The sequence below is a fragment of the Pleuronectes platessa genome, chromosome 18 (assembly GCF_947347685.1).
Source record: "Pleuronectes platessa chromosome 18, fPlePla1.1, whole genome shotgun sequence".
Taxonomy (NCBI): domain Eukaryota; kingdom Metazoa; phylum Chordata; class Actinopteri; order Pleuronectiformes; family Pleuronectidae; genus Pleuronectes; species Pleuronectes platessa.
Window position 1 is genome coordinate 6,044,609 of NC_070643.1, and position 15,905 is coordinate 6,060,513.

The 15,905-nt window shown below is 41.3% G+C and overlaps 1 protein-coding gene across 1 annotated transcript; it reads left to right on the top strand.

Annotated features, from left to right (window-relative positions):
• The first annotated feature begins 452 nt into the window (after positions 1-452).
• cpsf1 (cleavage and polyadenylation specific factor 1) lies at positions 453-15,323 on the top strand. Its single transcript, XM_053447398.1, has 38 exons — positions 453-596; positions 1,847-2,012; positions 2,106-2,133; positions 2,239-2,372; positions 2,462-2,542; positions 2,659-2,810; positions 2,969-3,115; positions 3,241-3,380; positions 3,513-3,623; positions 3,727-3,820; positions 3,905-3,992; positions 4,814-4,963; positions 5,178-5,229; positions 5,327-5,400; positions 5,480-5,554; positions 5,645-5,725; positions 5,993-6,088; positions 6,186-6,368; positions 6,540-6,681; positions 6,775-6,953; positions 7,162-7,304; positions 7,855-8,035; positions 8,149-8,355; positions 8,481-8,570; positions 8,651-8,797; positions 8,893-9,045; positions 10,114-10,230; positions 10,524-10,614; positions 11,560-11,644; positions 12,232-12,373; positions 12,492-12,644; positions 13,209-13,385; positions 13,700-13,766; positions 13,859-13,906; positions 13,998-14,153; positions 14,659-14,788; positions 14,886-15,024; positions 15,101-15,323. The coding sequence occupies exons 2-38, from the start codon at positions 1,869-1,871 to the stop codon at positions 15,146-15,148; spliced, it is 4,425 nt and encodes a 1,474-aa protein (XP_053303373.1). The 5' UTR covers positions 453-596; positions 1,847-1,868; the 3' UTR covers positions 15,149-15,323.
• The last annotated feature ends 582 nt before the right edge of the window (positions 15,324-15,905 follow it).

A 15,905-nucleotide genomic window follows, 5' to 3' on the forward strand; every position in this document is an offset into this window, starting at 1 on the left:
TCAAGTCCCAGTCCAATCAATGTTCACCTTATCGAATTTCATTACACCGCATTTCTATTAATTAATAGAGTTGATCAGATTTTTTCTATGGGTTGCAGGGCAAAGACTTTGAATTTCATAATTGAAAAAAAAAACTCAAATAGAAAGCAAATATTCTGAAATTCAACTACCCGTCGCTTTGCATCAGGATCCATGGTGGATCTGCAGCCACATGGAGTCTTTGTTTTTAATAAATGATTTATCTGGGTTGCTATCTTTAATCAATGAAATATAACTGATAACTTCAAACATGACACTTTTTATAAAGCTGTTTCTATCTATCCTGATATCCAAGACAATGAATAACTGATTATTTCCATGTTTTTCTCAAAAAATATATATAATTTCTAACTATGGTGGCAGCAACGCGTATCGGAGTAGCTAACCTACCGGAAATTGAAAGCCCTAGAAGAAGAAGAAGAAGCACCCTCGCGTAGCCACAACACTGCACGACAGCTAACTGCTAGCTTAGCAGGCTATTTCAAAGTATGATATCCTAAATGTGAAAAGAGGAAGGAACAATAAAGCTTCAGACTCTGATAACGTGTTTGATATAGGTACGTTAACAAGTTTAAGTCATGATTTGCAAATAAAGTATAAAAGCTAGGGTGCAGACGTTTTGCTAGCTACAGTAGCACCTTGCTAACATCGCTAACATTACCCGGTATATCCATACATTCGTTACCCGATGCTAGCTGTTAGCTGTGCTGTGGGCACACATTGGTCGGGACAACATTTCTGTGTTGCTGGTTGCATGTCACATTATATAAAATTATCCATCAGAATGTGGTCTGATAATCTCATTTAGCAGAATAACGTCAACGCTACATTTAGAACAGTATAAGCTAGCTAGCGTTTATGTATCACGGGGGCATCTTTACAACAGTGCCATTTATTCTCAAAACGTCACAGGTAAGAATAGTTTGATACAGGGCTTTCAAAGTGTGAGACGGGGGCCTCCCCTCTGTCAATGGTTGGAAAATGCGCCCTTTCATCCCACCTTAATATGTTTTGTTTACTTGATTTGTTTTACTACTTTACCTGCATTGTTTCACTTGTTTACATTTTTAGTTTACGGCACCAAAAACCAATTTATAAGTCCACAGGCTTTTATTAGTTTCCGACTCTATTAATAATATGCTGTCCCTATGAACCGCATTAACTAATGTTAAACTTTCCCCATTAACTGAGTCCCTCCTGTTGGAGACCCGCCTCCCACTTCGATCCTCGGCTGTAATATAGTTGTTATGAAGGATAATTTTGTACAGCAGTCTGCGAGCAGTAGACATTAAGACGTTTACTGGCACGGCGTTATATGGTCTTTAAAGCACGACCATATAACAGGATCTAAACGTTTCATGAATGTTTGAGTCATGAACTTGTAGGTCATTCATTCAACAATAAACTTAATTTCATTCCAGCAAAGTTTCACATTACTTGCCAGTTACCACCAACCACTCTGATTCAAGTGATGTGAAAATAGTTTATGAAAAGCATTGAAAAACCACAAGAGTTAAGGCAAAGTGCTCTAATTGTGCAATGGACAATGATTAAGGAACATACAAGTATAGTAGCACAAAGTAAACAAACAAAAATATCAGTACAATCATGACTAACAAAAGCAACACAACGATGGTTAAAAAGATAAAAAGAAAATCTATAGAAATTAAGAAACAAATGCTTTGATGATAAGTTAAAATAAACTACCATATTAAAATAATGATAGACATGGAGAAAAGAATAAATATTTTGTAAATCATAACAGTGGCAGTGGCAAAGTCTTGACTTGAATTTCTTCCCATATTAGAGGCTGAGAGCGATCGTCCAGGATGTATGCCGTGTACAGGCAAGCCCACACCCCCACTGCAGTGGAGTTTTCTGTCTACTGCAACTTTATATCCAGTAAGGAGAAGAACTTGGTCGTTGCAGGAACATCTCAGCTCTATGTATACCGGATCATCCACGATGTAGAGGTAACAGTGCCTCCTCTTGGTTTGTTTCTTTGTTTAGTTTTGAAATATACACTGAGTGTTTCGTGTGTTAAATGTTCAATTTCATCATTTCAGAGTACATCAAAGGCTGACAAATCTGCAGGTAAGTCTGGGCATCAAGCTTAAAGCGAGCATAATGATCTACTAATATGTTACATAAACTTGCATGAGTGTTTTTGCAATCCAACTTAAATCTGTCCTCTTACAGATTCTAAATCTCGTAAGGAGAAGCTGGAGCAGGTGGCGTCATTTTCTCTCTTTGGAAATGTTATGTCCATGGCCAGTGTGCAGCTCTCGGGCTCCAACAGAGATGCACTCCTCCTCAGTTTCAAAGATGCCAAGGTATGGTTGCTGAGCTGTCCACTGACTGAATGTTAAAATTGCTAAAATAGTTCTTATCTGACTTCTGGATTTGTTTCTTGTTTCACCAGTTGTCTGTCGTGGAGTATGACCCTGGGACACATGACCTCAAGACGCTGTCTCTTCATTACTTTGAGGAACCAGAACTCAGAGTATGTAGCAACAAGAACATAGATGGCATTTGATGTATCTCTCTGAGTTAAGCTAAATGTTTATGTGCAGAAAGTGAATTATTTATTACTAATTGGGTCTTTTGTTCAATTTTCAGGATGGTTTTGTACAAAATGTACACATTCCCATGGTTCGCGTAGATCCAGAGAATCGCTGTGCTGTCATGCTTGTGTATGGCACCCAACTTGTGGTGTTGCCGTTCAGAAAGGACACTCTAACTGATGAGCAGGAGGGTGGAGTTGGAGAAGGGTACGCCTGCATCCCTCTCCTATACGTTCTGGTTATTGGTGTTTTTAAGAATCTGAGCGGCAGCTGGGCCTTTAAAACTAACCTTTTCCACTTTTAATCCTGTGATAAAGTTGTCTGGCCATACTTAATACAACACTGTCTCTGTATCTCACCTCCAGACCTAAATCCAGCTTCCTACCAAGCTACATCATTGATGTCCGTGAGCTAGACGAGAAGCTGCTAAACATCATTGACATGAAGTTTCTGCATGGCTACTATGAGCCTACGCTGCTCACCCTGTTTGAGCCCAACCAGACATGGCCTGGGTCAGTCTAACACACCACTAGATAGGATGCAGACGTTTTGTTTCTATTTTACATTCTGAGCCGCTAACAAGAGTGAAATTCTGTTTTGGTTCAGTGTTTAACTTCTGTCTGTGTCACTTTGCCAGACGTGTTGCTGTGCGTCAGGACACTTGCAGCATCGTCGCCATCTCCCTCAACATCATGCAAAAGGTCCATCCTGTCATTTGGTCTCTAAGCAATCTGCCCTTTGACTGTAACCAAGTTATGGCTGTTCCCAAACCCATCGGTGAGTCGAGGGAATTAAAAGTTCCCACTTTGCCATAAAGATAAATTCTGTTAGACAGTGTGAATGTTGTGTTGTTAATGTGTGTGTTGTTGCAGCTGCTGAGGATTCTGATCACATATGAAATCTTTGTAGGTGGTGTGGTGGTGTTTGCTGTGAATTCATTGCTGTATTTGAACCAGAGTGTTCCACCATATGGAGTTTCTCTCAATACTCAAACAGCGGGGACCACAGCCTTCCCACTGCGTAAGCATTAGGACCTGAAAACACTCACATGTGCTATATTCACCCCAGCAACATACATACACTGTTTGATATTTGTTGACATCCATGCATTTTGGTTTTGCAGGTTTACAGGATGAAGTGAGGATCACACTGGACTGTTCCCAGTCTGATTTTATTGCCTATGATAAGATGGTCATCTCTTTGAAAGGAGGAGAAATGTGAGTCTTTGTCATGACAAGTAAAACATGAACAACGTTGATAGTTTGTGATTCTTCTCTGACTATTCTCCTGTTGTCTTGCAGTTATGTGTTGACCCTTATTACTGATGGCATGAGGAGTGTGCGGGCGTTCCACTTTGACAAAGCCGCTGCCAGCGTCCTGACAACTTGTGTAAGTTCTGCTTTTAGCTGTGAGCAAACACGGTCAGATGATGCAGACACAGTCATACAAACACAAAAGTCAGGAGGTATTGAAGCTCATTTATGCTGCGTTTATGTACAAAAAGTTACGTCTTTAGGAGACGATGGAACCGTCACCTTCCACATACTTCCATGAATCCTTGAAATTGGTGTGGTTGTTAAGCAAAACATCCACTAGAGGGTGACGCAGAGTCTAGGGTTGAAAACAACAAGCATGCTAACGGTGAAGGAGGTTGTGAAAATATTTATTGTAAATTTTGGTGTTCGAACTTATCAACTCACAGTCATACCACCAAAAGTTGCGCCACTGTTGAATTGTCTTCCTTGCTTCTTATTGTCTCGTTTGAACTTTTGGCTACACTGCCCCCAATGATGTCCAGTGGTACTGCTCCAGGTCGTCTGTTTGTCAATATTCTTACGCTATTATAAGACAGAAAATGAACAAAAGTACGGACAGATGGCTCAGCCTGTTTACCTATCTAACATGACAATAAATTAGCCATTGGAGTTTAGTGACAGCTGGTTTGAAGGTACCGGTACTTTAATATTATAGAATTTATCACTTATACATCAGAGAGTTAGCAGAGCAGTGAGATAAACTAAGAAAGTTGAATCAAAAGTCTTCAGACTTTACCCAAAACCAATAGAAAGGTTATATGTGTTACATTTGAGGATATAAAATCTAAATTGGATATACTGTATATTATGGTAATCCGCTTCTAGAGGATTAAGATAATGTATGTAGAAAGTCTGTAGAACTGATACCTCATGCTGTGGGCTTGACTCCTCTAGATGGTGACCATGGAGCCAGGCTACATTTTCCTCGGTTCCCGCCTCGGAAACTCTCTGCTCCTGAAATACACAGAGAAACTTCAGGAGACGCCACCAGAGGAGGGCAGGGAAAACCAGGACCAAGAAACAGAGATAGATAAAGACAAACAGGTAACTCAGTGATATGGAAAATGTGACGTTTGTATAAATTTTGGGGTTAACTTTATTTTCATTTGCTTTATGCTTTTCTATCCCAGCAGTTAGTTTGGTTAAGGCATGTGTCAGTTTTTCCAATAAACACTTTGTTCCGATGAAGGATTACTATTTGGTTTGACAGCTTTCATCAACACATTCTTTGTCCTAAATTATTGCTAATGAATTCCAGGAGGAGCCCCCGAGCAAAAAGAAGCGAGTCGAATCTTCCACCAACTGGACAGGTACGTTCAAGTTTGATTGTATGTGCCAGAAATATGTGTGTTATCTTCCAATCTCTCCATGTGTTCCTATTATTTGATAATATCTTTGTTTTGACAGATGAGGTGGATGAGATTGAGGTGTATGGAAGCGAGGCCCAGTCAGGCACTCAGCTGGCCACCTACTCCTTTGAGGTAGTAAATCCAAACTTTACTGCTTTGTATTTTAATTGCAAATCTGTGTGGAATGTGATGGGTTTGTCTGTGGTTACAGGTTTGTGACAGCATACTCAACATTGGACCTTGTGCGAATGCCTCCATGGGGGAACCTGCTTTCTTGTCAGAAGAGGTACAGACATTAGTAAAAGTTCTCTGTGGTGCTGCTGATGTAGAGAATTGTGCTGGATATCACTGACTTTGATTCATCTCCCACCCACAGTTCCAGAACAACCCTGAGCCCGACCTGGAGGTGGTAGTTTGCTCTGGTAACGGCAAGAATGGTGCACTGTCTGTACTTCAGGTAAACCCTCCCCATTTAGCCGGGCTGTTGTTTTAATGCATGTGTGCTTAGATTAGTGTATGCGTGATTGTTGTTTCTGGTCCAGTGACGCTGCTATAGAAAGTCTGGGTCTACTAGGGCTGCCTCAGAGATCGACGAAGTAGCCTGTAAAAAAGACAGATACGAGTTGAGACAATTCAATGAAACACAGCACACAGTGTTATTTCTGTTTTATCATTATTTCTCTTTCTTTCATATGCGTTTAATGTGTTTGCATTCTGTTTTCAGAGAAGCATCCGACCCCAGGTCGTCACTACATTTGAGCTCCCAGGTTGCCATGACATGTGGACGGTCATCTCAAGTGAGGTCAAGGAAGACAAAAAAGTACTGAGTATTAATAGTTGGAGGTTTTCACTAATCAGTGATCACAATGTAGTGGCACTTTTCTTTAGCTGTAAAATGTTTCCCTGTCCTTTCCCAGTCTGCAAAGTCAGCTGATGAGTCAGAAGAGGGAGGAGAGACGGAGAACAGTGAAGATGGTGAAGAGGGAGAAAAAGAGAAGGAGGAGAAGGAGAAAGAGGAGGAGGAGAAGACAGAGCCACCCATGGAAGATGATAAGAAAAAGCACGGCTTCCTCATCCTAAGCAGAGAAGATTCGACTATGGTAAAAACTTACATCATTACACAACCGATTATAATCTTAATTAGAACGAAAATTTAAATTAATACATTTAAATATGAAAAGAAGTTTTATGCTGAATTTTAGGGAAACTAAAACTTGTCTTTTTAATACTCTGGACAGTGTCTAATGTATCTTGGCTGAATTTTTGTGCAGATCCTTCAGACTGGTCAGGAGATCATGGAGCTGGACACCAGTGGTTTTGCCACCCAGGGACCCACAGTGTTCGCTGGAAACATAGGTGACAACAAGTACATCATCCAAGTGTCACCCATGGGTATTAGACTGCTGGAAGGAGGTAAAATGAGGAAAAACAATTGTCCTAAGTCAGAAATAACTGGATTTGACATATGTGTTTCACTCTCATATTTATTTTCCAATCTGATTTCAGTCACACAGCTCCACTTTATCCCAGTGGACCTAGGCTCTCCCATAGTGCACTGCTCCGTGGCAGACCCTTTTGTGGTAATCATGACGGCAGATGGAGTAGTCACCATGTTCGTGCTGAAGATCGACTCGTACATGGGAAAGACACATCGGCTGGCCCTGCAGAAACCACATATCCCCACTGTGAGTAGATCGTGCTCATCAGTCTTTACAACAGGGTTTTATTGACCAAACACTCCCCCTGCCGGCAAAACTGGTTTCAATATTGTCACTAATTAGATTTCTGCAGTATCAATATCCAAATGAAGCTCAGTCGTAAACTCTCACATTTGGAAACTGCTCTTCTAAAATGCTTTCTTTAACTTGTCTAAAACTGCTTCTCGTTCCTCAGCAATCACGTGTGATCACACTGTGTGCCTACCGAGACATAAGCGGCATGTTCACCACGGAAAACAAAGCGAACTGCTCTTCCGTCAAAGAGGACACCGTCATCAGGAGTCAGTCTGAGACAGAGACCATCATCCAGGACCTCAGGTGAGAATTTGCATCACCTCCTTAACCAATTAAGAGCTAAAAGCAAAAACCAAACTCTAAAGCATGGGCATTGTTTGAAAAAAATCATCTAAAATCGGAGGGTTTTTTGACCAGCTTACAGAATGGCCACTGTTTACAAAACAAACATTTCTCCTCTGCATCTGAAGCAGATTAGAGACATGAAATAAAAAACATTGACTTAAAGCGTTGGCTTTCGTTGTTAATCAAAGTCATTTTTCTAAACTGGAAAAATCTTTAAAGCCAGCAAAACCTGCAGAGGCCCCACCTTTTCTCCCTCCTCGTGTCTCTAAAGATGTTTTCAGACGTGCACTGAACTCCGGGTAGGTGTATGTGTGAACAAAAATGTCCGAGTGAGAGCGTCTGGGGATTCTGTGGACTTTCTCCGCCTGGCCTCTTAGTAGAAAGTCCCTAAAAGTCCGGAGTAGACAATCTGAGAACACAGCAGGAGATCCAGTGCAGAATTCCCATCGAGCGAGGAAGGGGTTTGATGACGCTTCTAATTTCATGTGAGGACTGGTTGTCGTTGCAGTAACGTGGTGGATGACGAGGAGGAAATGCTGTATGGAGACTCCAATGCCAACGCAGACAACACAAGGGATGAAATGGGCCGCAGCTACATGGCACACGCAACTTTTGGAAGTGAGGGGGGATCGATGAAAGCAGAGCCCACACACTGGTGCATAATCATCAGAGAGAATGGTGTCATGGAGGTATGGTGTATATATGTAATATCTTAAGAGTATATAAAGTGTAATTAGTGACACGATAAATGTTTTGCTAAAAACACAATTTTTTTTTCATGATCCTTTCTTTGTTCTTTCAGATTTACCAGCTGCCGGACTGGAGCTTGGTCTTCCTGGTGAAGAACTTCCCAGTTGGTCAGAGGGTGCTGGTTGACAGTTCCTCTGGCCAAGCAGCAACACAGGGGGAGGGCAAAAAGGAGGAAGTAACCCGACAGGGAGAGATCCCGTTAGTAAAAGAGGTGTCTTTGGTTTCCCTTGGCTACAATCACAGCAGACCGTATTTACTGGTGAGTTTCTTCTTTCATTTTCCCCTATGTGCTTGTTTGGGTTTCAGTTGATTTAAGTGCTTCATCAAAAGAAAAAAGCTTAATTAGATTTTTAGAGCATTACAAAACTGTTTCTTATTTTCCAGGTTCATGTGGAACAGGAGCTTCTGATCTATGAAGCTTTCCCATACGATCAACAGCAGCCACAAAACAACCTGAAAGTCCGCTTTAAAAAGGTAAGAGAAACAGTATGGGGTGATACAGGTGGAGGAAATCAACTTAACAAATCTTAACAATGTCACTCTACTCTGCACAGGTGCCCCACAATATTAACTTTAGAGAAAAGAAATCAAAGCTGAAGAAAGATAAGAAGGCCGAGAGCGGCGCCGCCGAGGAGAGTGCAGCCGTGAAAAGTCGCATTGCAAGGTTCAGATACTTTGAGGACATTGCCGGATACTCGGGGGTAAGGAGGGCATTTAAAAAAAAATACTTCCATCATCAGCTTCCAGGGTTCACGTCATATGTTGGATAAGTGAATTCTTCTCCTTGTTGACACAGGTGTTCATCTGTGGTCCATCTCCACATTGGATGCTGGTCACGTCTCGGGGAGCAATAAGGCTGCACCCCATGACCATTGATGGTGCCATCGAGTCTTTCTCCCCCTTCCACAACATTAACTGCCCCAAAGGCTTCCTGTATTTCAACAAGCAGGTAAACAGACCCACCTTCTCACTTTGTCATGTTAATGTGTTGATGTCAGAGCCTTGTCTTCTTCATCATGTCTGGTAAAAAAAGTTAAAGTCGACTAAGACACTAACCAAAAACACATTTAACATTAATTCTTAAATGAGTAAGACTATGGATTTGGTTCCACACAGGTATGAATGATGAGAACTAAGAATGGTTACAGTAGTTGTGATGTCATTTTTATTATCCTGGACTTAATAGTTTTGTCTTCAGAGGCTTTAAACTGTTAGAAAATAGATTCTGAAACACAGCTTGTTTCGCCTCTCAAAATCCTAAATGTTTCTTTCCACTCCCTGCCTCAGTCGATAAATGCAGGTATTATTTAACCATTAAAACATTGAAAGAGATTATATCACAATGGTACAAAAAGAAAGCTGCAGAGAACCACTAACTCTAAGTTTTATTGGTAATGTTTTCATTTATTAAATATTTATATGTTTGACAGGGCAGACAGGTCTTAATAATACATTATCAATGAGCCTTGAATGCCATAGCTGTGAAGGTGAAATCAATCAATAGCTTTTTTCTCAACAGTGTTGAGTGTTGTGTGTATTGGTTTGAATACAGAGTTAAAAAAGAAAGTATGTATCAGGAGAGAAACAACCAAAGGTGTGTTTGATGATTTGTTTCACATCTGCATGAACTTCCCTGAAATAATTGTGTTTCAGTCAAATGTAGCTCGTGTCTAGTGTCTTAATGAGGCTTCAGAAGCATCATTTCAAACAATACTGTACAGGCGTTTATTTTTGGATATGAAAGTTACAATTGATTCAGATATTTTTGGGTCACAAGGAGAACTGTATATTTTTGGAATATGCATTGTATTTGACCTCCATTTTGCACTTTTGGCATTTTTTTCAGCTCTTAATTGTCTCGATAAATTTCAGATCCAAAATGCAACATCTGTCATACCTTTGTAAATCATCACTGATGTCCTTGGTGCTCTTCATAGACATTAAACCTTCGTAAATTTGTTCATCTAGTTTCTACTTCCTCAAACAGTTTTCATTGTGTGTGTGTGTCTTCCCACAGGGGGAACTGAGGATCAGCGTGCTGCCCACATATCTGTCCTACGATGCCCCGTGGCCAGTCAGAAAAATCCCACTGAGGTGCACCGTCCACTACGTCTCCTACCACGTCGAATCTAAGGCAAGGCTCCGCTCACTCAGCCCACACAGCACCAGTGGCTTCAAAGCAACGACGTGACACAAATTCAAGCTGAAACACACTCCCTGGATTCACACACCTCAACTCGCATAACCTGATGCTAAAAAAAAGCGCATCGATCGGACTTCTTTGAAAAGTTGAAAGAGAAATCCCTCTGGCCTCAAACTTTTCTTACTGCGAGGGAGAGAGAGAAAAACCCCCAGCCAGGGTGACTTTGAAAGGATTAGTCTTTGATCTGAAGTTTTTGTATGTGACTGTGGATTTTCCCCTCTTAGGTGTATGCTGTGTGTACCAGCATAAAAGAGCCCACCACTCGCATCCCCAGGATGACTGGAGAGGAGAAGGAGTTCGAAACCATCGATCGAGGTCAGACGTTAACACTATTGGCCTGACATGTCCCAACAATTCTATCAGATGGATTTGAGTACTTCATCAACACCACCCTCCATGTCACCGATGCAGTGATCTGATTGGATTGATGTTTATTGTTTATAATTATAACTTTTTTTATCATGTAAAATATGGATTGATGCTGCTACTACTTGATTTGATATCAGCAAACGGTTTCAACATTTTAAGGTACTTTTAGATAATTATAGTGTCATTGTCTGGAGTTTATTTTAGCAAAGAAGTCAATAATTTGTAAATCATTTTAGCTAACAATTTATCCCTTTATTCTAGCTTACAATTGTGTAACCTTTTACCTAACTATTTCAATTATTTATCCGTTTCCTTAAGATAAATGTGTGAGAAGTTAATACATATTGTATAGCTATTTCGCTATTTGACAAGTTTATTAATTTCCGTTAGCCAACTATCAATGTTAACTATTTAATCTGTAAGCTATTTGAAAAATCTGAGGTGTTTATCCATTTTGCTATTTGAAAAATATGTAAACCTCTATTAGCTAACTATTTAGACCATTTATCCATTTTGAACCCGTAAATTACTTTAAGTTAACTATTTCAACCGGGTAGGTTTCTTTAAAGCTTTTCAGTAAACAATTACAGTTGTTTGTAAACATATTTATTGAGATTTTAGCTAGTTTTAAACATGAATGCTTTTCTATCCCAACTTTTAAATTAGTTTCCGTTAACTAGTTCAACCATCAACCATTTTCAACCCCATGATTAGACCTGTGATCCCGTCTTACCATCTCTTACACACTCACTCATCGTTACGCATTACATATAGTAGATTACTGATGTGACAATACATTCCCTGAAGATCAGCATTGCATGAATTTCTGAAACTGTTATTTCCCTTATATCTGCAATATCTTACTGACACTTCTGTACTGTCGTCCTGCAGATGAACGTTACATTAATCCTCAGCAGGAGAGGTTCTCCATCCAGCTCATCTCTCCAGTCAGCTGGGAGACCATTCCCAACACACGGTAAAAGCTGTTTTCTTTCTGCATCGTTACCCTTTTGAAGATCAAGAGAAAATCTACAGTGTTGCCTGGTCTTAACATTAGGGACCTATTGATAAAGAGGCAGCATTGTTTTCTCATTTGCTCTGGAGCAGGTTGTCCTGCACACTTTAAACTGGGAGTTTTTTATGTCGTTAGAAGATTACTGTCAAATGGATTCATATTTTATGTTTCTTTATTTTTATATGAATAGATTTTTGGAAGTAGTTGTGGTTTGTGACAAACTGTTTCTAACCCTGCTAGCTGAATTTTTCCCAACTAAACTACTGGGCTCATAATGGTCACTCTCTGGATCCAATTACAGATATTCTAGTATTTTAAAATTAAAACAGATATAGATGGTTTTCTTTGAGCATATAAGAATGGTGTGTGTATTGGACTTTGAGAACTGAAATGTACCTGAACACATGCTGTTTTTCGTCAATGGTGTCTTTCCCTGTATCTGCATTCTATCAAGTAACGGCAACATGTCAGAAGAACCAACACAGGAACACATTAACGGTTCGATGGAAACCGCTGTATGACTGACTCCTCCTCTGTGTTTACATTAGGATCGACCTGGAGGAGTGGGAACATGTTACCTGTATGAAGACGGTGGCCCTGAGGAGTCAGGAGACAGTGTCTGGCCTGAAGGGCTACGTGGCAGCAGGGACCTGCCTGATGCAGGGGGAGGAGGTCACCTGCAGGGGACGGGTGAGCACATCTGGCGAAAATACGACATTGAAGTGCCATTTTAAGCTGTAATGACTCCAATTCTCTGTTTTCTATAAAATCTCTTTACTCTTTTAAAGCTTTTGTTTTCTGTGTTCAGATTTTTATCATGGACATCATTGAAGTTGTGCCGGAGCCAGGCCAGCCCCTCACCAAGAACAAGTTCAAAGTGCTGTATGAGAAGGAACAGAAGGGGCCGGTGACGGCTCTGTGTCACTGCAACGGATACCTGGTCTCAGCCATCGGACAGAAGGTCTCACCATCTCAGCATCTGCACTTCACTCATCTGGAAACCATTAAAACACTGCTGTGTCATATTCTATCCAACTACAGACCAATACTAAAACTTGTGATGTCCTAACAATATTGCAAAAAAAGTTTTAATAACTTTATTTATATAGCATCATTTTAAAGTTTTAAACTTACATAGTGCTATAAGTCCAAAAATATCATCATAGTTTCCACTATACAATAAAAGACTAATTAGGGGTTAGCAGATCGCAGATATAGTTAGAAGCCTGACTGTTCAAGGCTGAAATCTTAAAATCTGTTCTACAACATGCTGGTAACCAGTGAAGTGCAGCAAGGATTCGTGGAACATGGTCACCTGTTTTAAGTGTGTGTTAAAATCCTGCCAGTGGTTTTTTGTATAAGTTGTGTAATCTTCGTATGTTGTTTTTGGTGCACATTTTCTGCCGAATTTAATTTAGCTGTCAGTTGAGCAAAGCAGGACTTCATCACTTTAATCACTTGAGCATCAAAAGACAGGTCCGAATCAAAAATGACTCCAAGGTCAATGTCCTCCGTGTCCCTGCAGATCTTCCTCTGGGTCCTGAAGGACAACGACCTGACCGGCATGGCCTTCATCGACACTCAGCTCCACATCCACCAGATGTTCAGCATCAAGAACTTTATCCTGGCTGCCGACCTGATGAAGAGCATCTCGCTGCTGCGCTACCAGGAGGAGAGCAAGACGCTGTCGCTCGTCAGCAGGGTGAGTGACCAACACTGTGGATGCAGACAAACTGATAAAACCCCCTGTTGATTGAATTCAGAGCCACAGGGTTGACGTTGGCTGAGTTTACAAACAAGCAGGTCTAAGTGTTGCATTCCGGAGCAGAGGCAGATCCACTAACCTGTGGGCTGTTGTACAAGCAGTGGAGTGTTCATTGATTAAGATGTACAAGTGGGTATTGACGGCGTGTCTCCTCTGGGTGTTAATCTGCAGTGGAGTTCATCTTGAAGAGAGCAGTTCTGGGACTGGAGCTGCCCTCATTTAAATTGAACTGTTTTCTTCTTGTTCACCAGGATGCAAAGCCCATGGAGGTTTACAGCATTGACTTCATGGTGGATAACAACCAGCTGGGATTCCTGGGTAATTCGTGATGCCCTTTGGAAGAAAAATTCAATTCAGCAACAAAACAAATCCTCCCTTTCTAATTCATTTTTCTTCTCTTATTCTTTCAGTGTCAGATCGCTACCAGAACCTCTATGTATATATGTATTTACCAGAAGGTAACTAGATGATGGAGCTACATATTTAAACCTCATGTAACCCAGTAACAAATACCGACCCAATCCTGCAATTTGCTGAATGTGTTTGCAGCTAAGGAGAGCTTCGGAGGAATGCGTTTGCTGAGGCGAGCGGACTTCAACGCTGGAGCTAACATTAACACTTTCTGGCGGATGCCGTGCAGAGGAGCGCTAGATGCCGGGAATAAGAAGTCTCTGAACTGGGACAACAAGCACATCACGTGGTTTGGTAAGAAATGTCTGCCGGGTAGGATAGGTGAGGAGGGGTAGCCCCTGTCCAGGGAGGTTAGCAGGGTTGGGTTGGAATGCAAAGTGGCCAAAATAAGCTTTCCATAGGGTGTGTGGGTTGACTCTTAGAGATTGGGTGATTTAGAGTTCAGACATTTGGACGGAGCTCAGAATGGGACGGCTGCCTCGCAAAGAAAGGAGCCTGTAGATGTGGCATTTAATTAGGACACCTTCCATTACAGGTTTGAACACAGGGTTGATTCCTCTGATTACTTTGGGACCTCACACACACTACAGTACCGTACGTACCAATGTTAGGTCAAATTCTACCCGTCTGTCCAGGACGGTAGAACCTCATGCATGTTTTGAGGGACCACCGATGCTGTAAGAGGGAGTGAGAGCGATAATATTTTTTAAAGTTTCATTCAACTTTTGTACATCACATGAAATTGTAGGACTGAAATCCTCTTCATATAGGCGTGTGTTTATCATGTGTGATCCCACAGCAACCTTAGACGGAGGAGTTGGTTTGCTGCTGCCCATGCAGGAGAAGACGTACAGACGACTGCTGATGTTACAGAATGCTCTCAACTCCATGCTGCCTCATCACGCTGGTCTAAACCCAAAGGCCTTCAGGTTCACATCTGCTCATCAGTGTTCTACTGGTCACATGTTTAGATTAACACACACGTTAGTTTGATATTTTAATCGACGCGTGAATTTTTTTGTGTAGAATGCTGCACAGTGACAGACGGAACCTGCAGAACACTTTGAGGAACATCCTGGACGGAGAACTCCTCAACAAGTACCTGTACCTCAGCACCATGGAGCGCAGTGAGCTGGCCAAAAAGATCGGAACCACTCAGGACATAGTACGAACCACACTCACTGCTTACACAACAGAGAATGCATTCAGGCTCGTTTCCTCATTTCCTCTTTTCTCTCCAGATCCTGGACGACCTTCTGGAGATCGACAGAGTAACAGCTCATTTCTGAGCCACATTCCCACGTCCCCTTCACCCAGCGCTGTTTCATGTCAAGTGGAAACCATGTTTTGTTATGATCATCTCTGTGAAATCCTTGTTTGTTTTTCTTACTCGTTGAACAAAAACAGAGGGCAGTTGTGTTTTCTTAGAATATTTTGTATAAAAAAAAATCTGTGAAATCATGATTCATGGCTGGTTGTTTTTAATGTTTTCACGTTGAGCGATTAAGACACAAATACTTCTCAAACAGGAGGTAGAAGATTTATTAAAGGTTCAAACAGATCATTTGGTGAGGTCACATGTTGAAGTTGCGACCAATGAGCAGTCAGTATGCATAACATTATTTCCTCTGCCAAGGAGGTTTGTTCGTCTGTCAGCAGGATTACACAAGAACTAAAAAAACTGAAAAGATTTCTATATAACCTTTTGAAGCCCCATCGGCCCCCCTCGTCAAAGCTTCTCTCCAAAACACGTATGTGCATTGACAACTGCTAGAAGACAACTTTTCTGTGCTAACTTCTGGTCATCGTCTCTGCTCCAGCGGTGCATGGCTCTCTGACTTAAAACAGTAGTAGTACGCAGTGAGAGCAAGGGGCGGGTTGGTTAGTGACAGAAACGTACACCAGCAAATCAATTATTTTGATGGGAATGAATTTGTATTTATTCAGTTTTATGTTCATCCTGTGTTAAAAATGTCCTCATCCCACCTCCAGAGGATCCCCAACCCTGCCTCTAACATTGCGAACAGGGCGTTTGCCTTGGCGGAG

Coding starts and splice junctions, on each gene's coding strand:
- cpsf1 (XM_053447398.1), top strand. CDS start 1,869: ATGTATGCCGTGTACAGGCAAGCCCACACCCCCACTGCAGTGGAGTTT. Junction 2,134..2,238: donor AAAGGCTGACAAATCTGCAG/GTAAGTCTGGGC, acceptor GTCCTCTTACAG/ATTCTAAATCTCGTAAGGAG. Junction 12,645..13,208: donor TCTCAGCCATCGGACAGAAG/GTCTCACCATCT, acceptor GTGTCCCTGCAG/ATCTTCCTCTGGGTCCTGAA.